At 38.2% G+C, this 14,884-nt stretch overlaps 1 protein-coding gene across 1 annotated transcript in view; it reads right to left on the minus strand.

The window, feature by feature from the left end:
* Positions 1-1,204: 1,204 nt before the first annotated feature.
* The window catches only part of GRM5 (glutamate metabotropic receptor 5), a 246,074-nt gene continuing 232,394 nt past the window's right edge, over positions 1,205-14,884 (minus strand). The window contains 1 exon segment of the mRNA XM_032099124.1: positions 1,205-8,684. Coding sequence (XP_031955015.1) covers positions 7,862-8,684 — 823 coding nt within the window. The 3' untranslated portion in view covers positions 1,205-7,861.

Genomic DNA, 14,884 nt, shown 5'->3' on the forward strand with positions numbered 1-14,884 from the left:
ATTTGATCTAGTGTTCCAGAGACTGCTTTAAAAAATATTCTGCAATGAAACAAGATGTTGCATATGATTTTCCAAGTCTTTCTCTCCAAATGGCAATGTAATTGCAATGCTTCTTTTGGTAAAATATTCTTCACCTAAAGCAGTATATTTCACTGAATCAACTGCTGTGGATTTCTACAGGGAAAGAATTTACTTTGGGATGTAGACTTTTAGGTTCAAAGACATGATGTGAATTCACATTGTTTTTAGCTGGAGCTGGGCACTTTACCTACCATTGTGTTGCAAATTATTCCCCTTGGTTTTTCAACTGCAAATAAACTGATTCAGCAGTTTCTCTAGAGACGTGCTTAGAAAATAATGTGTATAATAGTCTTTTATCTGAGTGCTGCAGTTCACACTCTGCATTTCACTGCATGCATTGTAGTTATTCCAAATTCATGTCAGTCTATGTAAGAATATTAAGACTATTACAAACCCCAGATTTTGGAATGGGATGGAGAGGATTTCCAAACTAGAAAGTTGGTTTTGTTCTGTGGGGTTTATTTGTTATTTGTTTGGTTGGTTGGTTTGGGGTTTCTTTTTATTTTGTTTTCTGTGGGGGGTTTTGTGTTGTTTTTTGGGTTTTTTTTGGTGTGGGTATGGGTTTTTTTGAGTTGTGGCTTTGGTTTGGTTTTTTTTAAGCATTTAGCAGGGAATGTATAACAGAATCTATTGGCTGGAAACAGAATGTAGCCAAGATAAGACATTTATTCCTAGCTGTCACAAAGACAGAGCACTAGAAACCAAATTGTTAAAGGATATAAAAAATTTTCTCTGATTTTTTTTGCAGTTCAAGATTAGATGTGAACCTACAATGGTAGAAGTAAAGTAGTTTCTTACAATATCTATAAAAATAATGTTTTGATATATGATTCTAAGTTGAACAGTTTTGTTTTCTGTTGCTCAAGAGCAGATTATTTTACTATTTCCTCTCAGTTTGCAAATCTATATATGCCTCATCAATGCGATTGTGTTTGCCTCAAAAGACAAAGATCAAACTATACTAGAGCGTTATGTAACTGTGATACCATAAATGTTAATCCTTTAAAACAACAGAGAGGGAGAGAAAAAGAGAGAAAGATTATAATTCAAGAGTTTGTGTATAGGCAGAAAAATGCACTGAAAACATATCTATAAGGGTTTTGGAGAAAAAAAAAAATCCAGTTTTCAGTCATATCACAGATTTTTTTTAATACTGTTCAAAAAGTACCTGACTCTACATAAACACCAACTATAACATGATGTAGACAATTGAGAAACAAGCAAGTGTGTTCTTCAATGCTAAAATAAATTACATTTGTACAGGTAGAAAGCAAACCAAAGCTGATAAAAATGTTAAATTTTATGAAAAATCATTTTCAGTTCACATCAAAATAATAACTTTACATTCTCTATGTTTTAATAGTATAAGCAGCAACAACATAAAAAAGAACAAACAGTCACAGAATGTTTGAAACCAGTTCTTCATAAGTTATTAGCAAATTAAAAAAAAATAATTACAAGCACTTGTAGCCCACACAAATCTTTTGGAATTGGCACCGTCTCTCTAAAACATCTATATTCTATATAGATTTCTAATTACAAATACCACCAGCAGCTGCCATATAATCCTATTAGTACATGTAATATACATAGTATATTTGTTCCCATTTGGCAGATCGGAGTGACTTAATGATTATTGTTTGTTAGTACTGTCATTGCTCAGGTGAGACAAAACCAGCCATATACACCAATTCATCACCCAGATGAATTTTTTACTTACCTTTATGCTTCACTGGTCTGTATCTCTTTTTCTTTTCACAGTATAAAATTGTAAGTGGCAATTGCAGAGATTTTTACTGAGAATGTAATAATAAACCACCGCAAAAAAAGTGAGTTCAGGTAATTCAACTTAAGTGTTTACTAAATGAGCTACACACTCAAATGGGTAGCAGATGAATGATGCTCCTGGAGAGTATTGACTTCCTTTTAGGAGATTCATGAAACTGCCAGAAAACTGTCACCTGTTGCTTATTTTTGGACATGTTCTCTCACATCCCTTAACACATTTAGTTAGAGGGTGATTTTCCCATTGGGCTACCAGATAAAGTAGGAATGATAAAGATGAATGGCAGGAAGGACCTATTCACCAAGCCTAGCTTCAGGAATGAACCTAATAAAATCCCTCTGCTGTTTGATTCAAAAGAGAGTGGGAAGAACATCCTGTCATTACCATTCTCTGCAGAACAAATAGCCAAAATCTAGACTTCAGTGGCCACTATCCAACTTTGATTTTCTTTACATGCATATTAATCAGGAATGATTCCATTGACCTCAATAGATTAAGGGTCAATGCCAGCAAAGAACTTCACCACTTAAAATTATTCCATGTAATAAATAGGTTTTTTTGCTCTAGTGTGGAGGTCAGGACCTTTTGTTAAATATCTAACCTTGCTGTGGAGTTTGTGAGAAGAGCTAGTGCCCAGGAAAGCAACACAACAAGGAAAGAGATGTCTAGGAATACTCTATTTGAGCCAGTATGGAAATGCAATGTGCAGAAAATGCTAATTTTCCACTGGGATCAATTTTTGGAGACAACTATGCATTTTGTTTCAGGTCACCTTTGTGGCTGGAGGAAAATTAAATGGATCCCTTTTTCTGCAGTGTCAGAGAAGTAGGAACCTCAAGTTTAATTCCGTCACCTATCCAAGAAGACTCAATCTCTCCTTTCCAGGAAGGGGTCTGAGAACTCCAGATGGAAGACAAGATTTCTGCAGATACAAAGTTATCGAAGGGCACAACCTTCCCTCCTGTCACTAAAACTCTTTTCAGGGAAGCATTTAACTTTCTTTTTAGCTAATATGTAGCCCAGACAAAAGGTTGCCGCCACTTCTTTGGAGTTAAAATACTCACCTTGTCTCTGCTCCAGAGATTTTTAAAGTATTTTATATTAAATGGTCATATATGATCTCTAATTTTATTCAGTGTTTATCTTATCAGGTTTCACTGTTCCTTTTCCACTGCAATACTCTTGAATTTGTTTCTGTCCTGTGAAGGGAAGTGAACAGAGGATCTCAACACTGAGTCATTAGAGCACTTTGCAGCCAGGAAACTGTACTATGCATTCTCTGTCCTCTCTCATGGGATATATAGGGATTTAACTTAAGAAGCAGTGTTTTCTGCATCCCTGAAGGGTTTTAACATGAGTTAGGTATCCTTAGATGTGTGATGATCAGGCTAGTTCTGAGCATACACAGACATACTGTGCTAGATGCTAGATTAAGGTGGCATTTGAATAGTTGTTTTTAAATTGAGCTCAAAATGTAGGTATTACATTCTACTGAAATCCAAACTTTAGGCTCCAAAGTATTTTTTTTTGAGTCATCCCTGGCAGTGGTCTCCAACACAATAAAAAAGTCATGGCCACATTATTAATCCTGAGCATGGTGCTCTGATTTCCCTAAGGAACCAACTCTTTTGTATGCTGTCTGTTGCTGTCATCTTTTATCCTCTCACCTCATAAATGGTGTATTCAGCAGAATAACAAGGTTGCACACTTTCCTTTACAGAACTTACACCCACAGATATGCTGTCTTTCAGTTTGGTCTTGCACACTAAAGAAAACATTCCCAGGGGAACTCTGCTATCATCCAGAGTGAGAATCATGAACTGGCCTTCCCATTTACTTTCTTTTGATATCTTATTCTCCCAGTTTTTAACAAAAGTTTTCCTTTACAAACACAGAAACTGAATAAACATCCAAGCAAACTAACATAACATTTTTTTTTTCTTGTAGAACTTTTAACAGTTTTTTTTAATTAGTATTTAGTTTCTATCTCACTTTTGTAGCTGGAAATCAATGGAAGAAGCCAGCACCTTGTGATCAACCAGGGTCCCATGAAACATCAGCAAGTGATTTGTGGACTGTGGTCTAAAAATCTCTGGTCTAAGGTATCTGCATGAGTCTAGGCACCAAATGTTCAGATAGAAGTACAAGGAAGCACATCTTCAAAGTCATGCAATCATTCTTCAGAGACAATTTAAAAATACAGTTCTTCAGTATTGCAAAGACCTTCCCAACTGGTCTGCCAGAATGACTCACTTTATTTCAAGAGCACAGATCAGAGGTGGTTACACCATCACTCTTTAGGGTTGGCCTGGCGCACAAAAGAAAGAAGAGATTTTTTTGAGGTCCCTGCAGTCAAGAATGACAATAGTTTCAAATCCTTTAATTCCCTTTCTGGCAGCAGCACTAAATTGGAAGGCAAGTTTCAAGCCATTCAGTTGGTACTTACACATTCTTTAGTTAGATTGAAAAGTGTTCATGATTGTAACTTTTGCATTTATGTCTGAAAACTCCTGCCACTATATCGTAATGTCCTAGACAGAGACTAGCATACAAACAGAATAATGAAGTCATGATGTCTGCCATTTGTATTATTTTTTTCTCTTGTGTCAAATCCACCGGCTTCTCCTAAAGAACTTTCCAGTCTTGCAAATCTCCCACTGGGCTCATTTGTATTATTACTACAGGCATTACACCATTGTTGCTTTCTTTTCCAGAAAACCTTTCCTCCCTTTGTTGAAGTTCAAACACATCATACAAAGTGATGTTGATGTATTCTAGCCTGTACAATTAAAGTGGATTCTGCCTTCTTTAAATGCCCCTAAGGTTGCCCTACCTTTCATTAAAAATAGACCGACTCCAAGAGGGTACTATCCCAGCAGGGTCCATCCATGGTTCCTTGTGCAATTAAAATTTCTGCTGTACCTAATGGATATGCAAAAGATACATGACTCCTCTGAGAGTGAGCAAAATTGTTTAAAATTTGCGTTGCACAACAGTAGGGTTTTAGGCTCTTAAAACATGCATTCAGGTGTTAGATTGAGGATTTTGTGTGTGTGGGCACATGGTGCATCCTCATACCTATATCATCGTGACAGTATACATTAACATTGTCAGGAAGCTCTGAGCAATAGCTATGGCCAGGATGGCGCCATTTGAGAGCAGAAGAGGTATATTTATGCTGAGCTTGACAGTTTCTATTTTTCACTCCTTTTTACTAGCTTTGTATTTAAGGAAACATTTTTATATTTGTCTGTATAATCCTTACTTCCACTGCTGATTATTTCACAGTGCAGTGAAACTCACAGATTTTAACAGGAATATAATTATATTAATTGTCCACCACCATAAGAATAGACTACAGGAACAGGAAAGATCAAGGTGGAGGATGTTCTTGTAAGAATATTGTTCAATAATTTGAAGTATAAGAGAACAGATAGTAACAGCATCCCTTTGAAATTCACATTAACTATCTCAGTACACTCTGTTTCTATTAAAACATTATTGCACTGATGGGAGACTAATATTGTCATATAAGTTGTCCACGAACAACATTTCAGTGGTCTAAACTCCCTTAAGGAGGAGGTTTGTATCACAGACTGATTGGACATGCTTTTCCCTTAAATGTGGGTTGTGACCTGTGACAGAAGACGCTTTCTCCTGAAGACATGGACAGCTAGGGAATGATGAGACATGCTAGTACTGTGAACCAAGGGGGTAAAACTGAGCTCTGGTCTGGGAACCATGCAGCTGCACAGAACTGAGTCCACGCTGATCAGTCATGCGAGGAGGCAAGAACTGCATATGGGCAACAAGGACCTTCAGTCATGCCTTAGTGTAGGGATCTGCCTTCTGGAGTAGAGCTGTTTTGTGACCTGCCTGTTCATGCTATAGGCAAAGCTGATAAATGACTGTACCTGACAAAGCAAGCATGCCCAGACTGCAATTGGATAACACTGCCTGGCTCTAGAGTCACTAGAATATCTCTGTGAGGTGCTGGTCTGGATTCAGTCATCTATTACTTTTCGTTCTCAAATGTTGTTGAGCAGCAAATTGGGGTGCAACACATAATAGTAAAACAAGCATCCCAAAGGAACAGAAAATACTCTTTGCTAAAGTATGTGAATGTGCTTTCATCTTTTACTTGTTTGATCAAATATTTATTATTTTGAACATGGGGGAGGAAAAGGAGGTATGAATTTTGATTACAAAATATTTGTTTTCTTCGAAGAAACAAGATCTAAAGGTTTTGAAAATAGAATATAGCAGCCTTATTTCAAGGCTCCCTTCCTTGAGGCTGTCTTCTATATAAGGCTACATCAACTCAACTTTGAATTGAAGTACATTACTCATCACTTCGTGCTATCCTTCAATAAAATAAAACAAACCCATAAAAGTTTGGCACCTGAGGACAGCTATGTCATGAAGAAGAGAGCCAATACAGTGTGCGTTTAGGGTCTGACTTACAAGTTCTATGTAACTACACCTATCAAAAATTATTTAGCTACTATTCAAACTTTAAAACTCTTCCCTGCCTTTATTAAAAAAGTGCTGTGACAGTATGAAGTGCACTAAACTGTACTACCTTGATATAGGAAAAAAAATATGAGGAATCCCCTTGTTTCTTCTGTGAGTTGCTAAGAAACAAAGAATCTGTTGGTTCATATCTCATTAGGTCTTCTCTGTTTTAACCTTTACTCTGTATTGCTTTGAATGTATTTTTTTCTTTTTTTTTTTTTGTCACTGTTCATAGCTGCAAGGCATCAGCAGCAAAACAAAGTTTAAAATTGTTGCTTATTAAAGAGCAGCTTAATAACCTCTAAGCAGACTTTGACACAGGGGTTTTTTCCCTATATATATATATAAATTATGATTATGACAACCTTCCCACTGGCAGTTAGCATTCGTCATAATCCAAATTGGTATCCTAGAATTCTGTTGTTCAAAGGATGGAGAAACTCCTCAGGGTGTTTACCTGTTCCTTACAAGCAAAGATGGGAATCTGAGCAAGTATTTTAACTGGTAACATTATCACGAGAATGTCCATAAAAATGTGTTAATTTCAGTAGGGAGTGCAGCTATAATATAGCTTGGTAGTGCTGCTAGAAAGAGAATATTCACCTCAACAACTTGCCCTGATAAGGGAATTACAAAACAGTACTCCAGAAAATATTTTTTGCTACTTCATTATTAGTTGGCAACATGGTGAAATAGTCAGGAAATCTTCCTTGGGTTTTGTTGTTGTGAAGGTGAATCCAATGTTAATAAATTGAACTTTTGATACTGATAGAAGAGAATTTCATAAACAAATGTGTAGGTTGAGAAGTCACTTGTAAAGCCCTCCGTATTGCAGTCACTCACTGCAAAGCCTCAGCTTAGTGTTATCCACGTGTAACGTACCACAGACACAATATTCTTCAGCAAAAAGTTTTGTAGTTATTGAACATACATTACTGCTTTTTGAGATCTTCATAGAAAAAAAAAAAGAAAGATAGCTTGACAGGTTGGTCCCAGATTTGAGTCTGTTAGAAAATGTACATTCAATGTTTGGTCTTCTATTCTTGATAAAAGATCAAGGTTCACTTCTGGGTAAGGGATCAGAGTAAACAAACAAACCATTGTACAGTTGTTTACAATCTAGTTCCCCCGTCCCCTATATTGTACACACAGTTCATTGTAATACTAAAGCAAAGCACTTGGTATGTAACTGGATTAACAGACTCCTTATAAGCCCTCAAAAATAGATTCAGTGTTTCTGAAAAGCCCATGTTTTTTTAAGGCCACGATAATCTGCCAAGAGTCATTTTGTCTTTAAATCAGCATAATTAATCTGATGTTTCCACTTCTCAAGTAATTCCTCTTCTTCCCTTCCACTTCTCACAAGATGACCCAATGCCTCTCACTCTGTCTGTGTAAACACTGGAGATCTTGAAGACTTGGCTGTCCCCTCACTACTTGCTTGTAGTTGTTGAGATCCAACATCGTCTTGAACTACATTCACAGCGAAGAAGAACTTTGAGTATAATCTCTGATGAGGAGTGTGTCGTATTTGGGAGAGGACGGGATGCAGAGAGCTGATTCAGAAGCCGGAGAGCTGGGAGATGCACTTCCAGAATCGATGGAGTCTCTAAAAGGAGAAGGAGGAGTTAAAGCCACCAACTCCTCCAGGTCTTGCTTGGCTGCTGGGGTCTCTGAAGTGCCTTCTTTGATGCTGTCATTTGAAGCTTTCCTAGCAGACTGTGAAGCGCCATTGACTTCAATGGCAGGAAGAGGTTGGATCTCTGCAAGCGTGGTCATTGTTGTAGGGAGCTGGATTTCCCGTGGAATCAGGTATGAAGAGCAGAGAGGAGCAGCCCCCATTGTCCCTGGAGTAGATGTTGAAAGCATCATAGAGTTCAGCTCGCTGATATTGGCTGTGAAGCGAGTAACGACACTACTGATCTGCTCCATGAGGGAGCCTTGAGAGGAGCTACTTCGCTGAGGAGGTTCTGACTGGAAGGTAGGGGCATCATCTTCTGTTCGGCTGACAGAGGCAGTTCTGTGGCTCAAAGTGCTGATTGGTGAGGGAGTCTGTGGTCGGTACTGAGCTGGGTATTGCTCTTCGGCTTCCGAAACGTCATAAAGCGTTTTGGCACTCGCCTCGGGAAATGTAGCGCTGCTACTGTGTCGGCTACTATCTGTGCTTTTAGAGAAAGGCTTGATCACTGCAGTTTGGTTGGGGTTCTCTTTTTTGTTGATGTGGACTGACAACCGCTGCCAAAGGTGTGCTCCTCGGCTGCTTTTCTCATTCTGGGCCCAGGAAACTGATTTCCCATTAGAGCTGTAAACACAAACAAGATAAGATGGTAACTTGCATCAATGTTAAAGATATAGTCCCTGTACCTATACCACGGGTATATGGTATTTCAGACCTTATATTCATCGTAAAGCTGACTGTGATTTCATCTATATCTATCACAATATATCTATATCTATCATTTTTACCTGTATGTTCTAGGAAAACAAGCAGTGTGCCAGCTCATTTCACAGGCCACTTGTGCATCCAGCCATCACCTGTTCTGTGCTAGTTCATGGCCACTGCTGACCCCTCTGTTGAGGCCATTGGGACATAGACAGTGTCCATCCTGGGGGAGGGAGAAGCTTGATGGCTTCCCTTCTGTTGGACTGGTGTCAGGAAGAGGGGCTGTGGGACTGAGGGATGTGTGGAGGAGTGAGGAAGAATTAAATGTTTGAAGAGATTGAGTGAGAGACCTGGACTAGCTAGATTGCAGGGGGCAGGTATGTGGGCTGGCCTGGGAGCTTTCAGTGGTAAGGAGCTTTGTATAGTGTTCTGAACATGGATTCCTGGTATGGGGCAGGGATTACAGACTGGGAGATGAAGAAGTGTAATCTGTTAAGGCTGGGGAAAAAAATCTCTTGGTATCCCACCACTTGGAAGTATTGGAGCAATACACAGAAAGGCGTTATACTGGTTGTAGGTAGAGAGACACTTCTAATGGGTAACTTCTTCTTCATTGAGGTACTTGGCAAGCTAGATGCCACTAGACAAAAGAAATATTTTTTTTTTTAATTGCAGGTTGGCTCAGAGAATGAAACTATATTCCTAGTAGGAAATAAATACCTGACAAGCTATACAAGCAGCTGCTCATGGTGACCTGAGTTTGGAGACAGCAATAAACATTTTGCTCCACTTTTCTGCAAAATAAGTCCTTTTAGGGTAAATTCTCTTTAGATCCCATCATACTCTGCTCTTTATCAAAGTTGCTTATTTTTCTCCTCTTGATACCTGAGAAAAGCCAACTGTGGCCTTTATAAACACACAATATTTCCTTTTACATCTTCCTCAGTCTGATGAGCTGATGTTCATACATACAGTAACATATAGTTCTTGGAAATAAGGAAGATATTAGAAATATTTCTTAGCTGAAACAGACAATGACTCTGAAATGATGTCAACAGAAAAAACAGTCTCCACATACAAATAAACATGATTTATATATAAAATGCATCAAAACTTTAGACGATTTGCTTTGGTTTCCTAAATATTTGCTATAGTCATTTAGGATTTTTGAAAAGACAACAACATTGGACACCCTGGCAGATTATTGCAAATTTGATTTTTGTTTGCTTTTTAAGTCTGCGATAGATATCCTCACATGTTAGCCTGCAGCATAACAGTTTGCAAAGCACATAGTTTACTGAATACAGATGACTTTATACCAGCCTTCCTGTGGAGGCTTGCCTCAAACTATCAATTTAATAGCTCTTCTGGTCATCTAACGAAAAAGTTGCACGCTGAGTGTAAAACAAAACCTCCTCGTGGGTTCACATCTGTGATTATGTTACATGAAATTACCATGGATCATGTAACACAACATATGCCAACAGTTTTCGCCTTCAAAAACAGCATGACAGAATCCAGTAGACAAACACAATGTAAAACAATGGGTACTTTAAGAGAGGGTAGACTGGGAAATGATCTGTATAAGTACATATGAGTTCACCCTTTTGCTGCAATGATCAGCAGGATGTTATTCATATCTTGGAAGTTGACTGTTAGGCCCCTGTCCCCAAAATGCCAGGCAAAACAGCTGGTGGCTTGTAACTTGCTGTTCAGACAATCCCTTCCTTCTGTTGTACCTCAATCAGAGCAAGAAGGAAAAGCAAAGTCTAACCTGTAGCACTGCTCACTTTGACTCTTTGATTCAATCACACTGTGGGTGTGGTTCTGGACTGAACAGGAGCTGGCATGAATGCCTTCCAGAGTAAAACTGTTCCCACTGAGGACTATACATTTGTCTCCTTGCAACACATACTCAGTGGGTGTTGAGAACTGTTTGGGAGCCCTGGCTCACTGGTCATGCTGAGTCCTGAGCTCAGTGGGAGCTCAGTGACAGCAGCAGGAGCAGAATTTGGATTGTTTGGCAGACAAGATCTTGCCTCTAGTTCTGGTATGATGACCATGCAGCCTTGTCCCAGGTGTTGCTGAGTTTGACCTGGACCAGGAGGTAGAATGATCTGGCACTTGTAACTTTGATCAGACAGAAAGAGAGGACATAGATCCAGTCCTGCATGTCCTGCTCGTGACGTCTTAGAAGGATCTGAACAGACCTGCCTGCCACAGGGGTGAAATAAATGCCATTAACATGAAGGATTGGTCAACGCAAATAGAAGTGCTTGCCCAAAGAAAGTGGTATATTCTAGCACCCCTCCTGACTTCAAGCATTGGCCTAGTACAGATGTTCAAACCCTTTAAATGTGTACTAAATGCATGTAGATATTTTCATGGCCTGAGGGTCAGATAATAAGAGTTTGTAAAGGGAACATGTTCCCCCCTCCCTGGTCACAGTTAAAGAGACAATTATTAAGGAGAGACATGAGGCTGAAAAACCTGGGGAAGGGGAAAGGATGAAATCTGATTTTGCATCTAGCCCTTGCCAAAGAAAGGAAGAAAGCTAACACTTAAATCTTCAGTGGAGCAAGTCACCAACCTCCCTGAATCTCAGTTTGGGTTTGGGTCAGTCTGGCTGATACACTCATTCACTGTTTTTGTACTCTGCCCAAGAGTAATCTGTGCATGTGGCTCTCATGTTGATCCTAGGGCTCTGAAGGAGACCCAGTTGCTGTTTAATGTAAATTTTGTGCGAAAGCCTGTAAGACTTGACCATTATTCATTGCAAATTCCTTGATATTAAAAACTGAGTAGGAGACAAGGTCCATTCACTGAATAGGTGGTGAGGCATTGGAACAGGTTCCCCAAGGAAGTGGTAGAGTCAGCATCCCTGGAAGTGTTCAAAACACATTTGGAGGTGTCACTTGGGAAAATGGTTTAGTGGTGAACACAGTGATGTTGGGTTTACAATAGCACTCGATGATCTCAGAGGTCTTTTCCAACCTTTTTGATTCAATAATTTACAGTAAGGAGTGAGCCATATAGCTGAAGTCCTAATAACATTCCAAGCAATAATAAGAATTTCCCTGTCAGAAATATATCACACGCTTTATCATGCAGTACCTGCTTACTAGGAAGTCAACACTGGACTGAAGTATGCAATCATTTATTGCCTCTGTGAAAGGAGAACCACTTGTTTTCTTATATTGGCATAAAACTGGGTTGTGGATAAATTGCAGTGATAATACTTTAAGATCCTGCTCTAACTGCATATTGATTGGAACACTGTCAAGTTAACTGGAAACCATGCAGTGCCCACAAATTAAAAACAGAGAAATAAAAACAGATCACAGACATACGTTAGAATGTCTAGGAATGGAATTGTTTACATTTACTATGCCCAGCTCTGCCTTGACTCTTCAATGATGGGAAACTCTAGGACAGTGAAATTTTTGATTTTTCTTGTAAACAGATTTTGGCTCCCTCAGTTGAAAACAGATGAATTGCACTTTTGAACTCCCAAAGGAATTCCACTACAAAGTTTGGCTGAATACAAAGTTTTCTACCCTACTCTGCTCTTCTGCTGGTGCATTGCACTGAATAGAGCAGAGTGCAGCAAACTCAATCAGTGATACCAAAATGTTAGCAACTTTTTTTTTGTAAAACAAAGCCATTTTCAGCACATTTTTTTGTTTTAATTTCCTTTTTTATAGGTTAAAAGTTCAGCTTTATGCACAAGAGAGATTTCCTGAGAACCAGACATAGTAATTGTTTCTCCATTGTCTTTACTAAAAACTGCTTTGATTTTGATAGACTGGCTTTTTCCCTGCCTGCTAGACCTACCAAGATATAATATGTACAAGAAATGAAATTGGAAAAAATGAAAGAACTTCTGAAGTAGCTGCTATTTCAAATATTTCTTCTACAGTTGACCACTTGATGAGAGAATAGCAATTAGTTTTATTTGCCATTTTTTCCCCTTACTGAATCTCTTTAGAGACACTTGAATTTTGTCTTTAAGGCTTTTCTTCTATATCCATGAAGGGTATTAACTGCTTCTTATACACTTAGGAGTAAAAAAAATATTCCTCTCCCTTTACACATATATTTTTTTAACTGTCTAGAATTATCTTTTGCTTTGGTTGAGGTAGTAGATGTTTTGTTGCAGCATTTTTTCCTCTGTGGTATGATTATTTATGAGATGGTGCATAGGTCTGCCACAAGGGTTTCTTTAGCCAGGTGCTAGTGAAGCAAATTTGTTTTGTTAGGTCCTTCAAAATGCAGAAGAAATGAAAAACAGGAGGAGAAATTGAGAGACACAGCAGCTGAAAACTCTCATATTTTAACAAGGGTGCCATTCTCATTAATTACCCAGAGTTGCTAAAATTAATTCTGATGATGGGTGCCTGGGGACTGGTACTGGGTACAGTTACTGAAAGCCTATGCAATTTGAAAATAAGTCACTTGTTCTCTTAATATCTTTGACTGAACTTGGAAAATCGGTTTAAAATTATGGAATTAATTTTTTTTCAAGAAAAGTTGGAATTCATAATTTTATAGTATTACTCAGCAGTGGAAACCAAAATATAAGTGGAATTATATAGGTTAATACAAACATTTAAGGGAATTTTTGTTCTCTATCACATACTAATATGGATATCTAACTCCAGATTTGAAGTGGTATAGCTGCAAACAGACACTGGACAATAATCTGATGGGACATGTATGATATGTTTGCAACTTGTCCTCATGTGACTACAGTAAAGCATGATTTCAAATTCTTAAATTTGTAAGTCCATGAATGAAAGTTCATATTTCAGAACACTGGTCTAAATTTTATGGAGCTAAAATTGGTGGCAAATTTATGCCCAGATGTTTCAATGGTGAAGTGTTGCAGTTAAGGTATAACCCCAACACTGTTCAGAGTTCTCCTGTATTTAAGGGTGAAGTCTTCCTGTGTTATCCCCAGAAGCAGCTGGCAGTGGTAAGCAGGATAAACTTCTGTACTTGGCTCAGCCAATATAACTTTCTGCCAAAGAGAACTCTTGTTATTCAAAGTAAATAAGAATAAAAAATAAATAAGTAAGAACCTGCTTTCCTTTTAGACTCATTTGCTGAAACCTTATTAAAGACTCAGTGATATAATTAGTCTGCCTGAAAAGGATTTGTGTGCTATTTGTAGACTTATTTAAAACCTGGTTCTTCACAAGGGATCGTGTGTGTGTGTGTGTGTGTGTGTGTGTACCTGTGATGAATTTAAGTAGGGACACCTATGCACTTTCTTTCATCTTGTCACTTGCAATCTCAGATCATTATTCCTTTTGCTTTTAGTGACCCAAGTTCTTCATCCCTGGGAGAATGCTAGTGCCTGGCAACATGCTAAAGAAATGAAATTAAATAAATGGTAGAAGTGGTGAACTCCTGTATACAACTATGAAGACGCAAGTTCTTGTTTCTCCCAGAAATATAGGACAACCTGGATAACTGGGTGCAGAACCAAAAATGTCTAAACTAGGTCAAATCTACCACTGTAATGCTTTATGTTGTTACCATTTCTCTGATTTTGAAAAGCTTTTAAGAAAACCTCTATGTGCCTATGTAATTGTTTCCCTAGGTAAAAGACAATTCTGCCACACACAAATATACTGCTAGTGATATATCACTCAAGTTATTTAGTTTAAATTATTCTGATATTGCTTTTCCTATGGAGATAAATGACAACAAAACAGAAAAGAGGAATGATACAGGCAAAAATAATTTTTTCACGTCCTGAGTTCTAGAAATAAACACTTTTTTGCAATTATTTTTCAGAGTAGTTTTCTGTTGTCAACAGTGAGAGCAATTATTTATATTACTCCACAAACTATAATCTGTTGATACCTCCTTTCCTCATGAAAATCCCAGCTGACATTTTTATGAATGACTTTAATATGTAAGGATAAAAGAAACTACAAAGTGAGAGAGAGTTGATGGACAAAACCTTTGCCAGTGACCTCCCAGTGCAGCCACCAGTGATGCTAATTCCAGCAGCTGCTTCAGCAGCATGCATGGTTAGAGTGAGAAATGGAGAGTCCAGTATCTGAATGAAACATTTCTAGTACACCAATGGTCATCACCCAAAATGCAAG

The sequence above is a fragment of the Corvus moneduloides genome, chromosome 2 (genome assembly GCF_009650955.1).
Source record: "Corvus moneduloides isolate bCorMon1 chromosome 2, bCorMon1.pri, whole genome shotgun sequence".
Classification (NCBI taxonomy): Eukaryota; Metazoa; Chordata; class Aves; order Passeriformes; family Corvidae; genus Corvus; species Corvus moneduloides.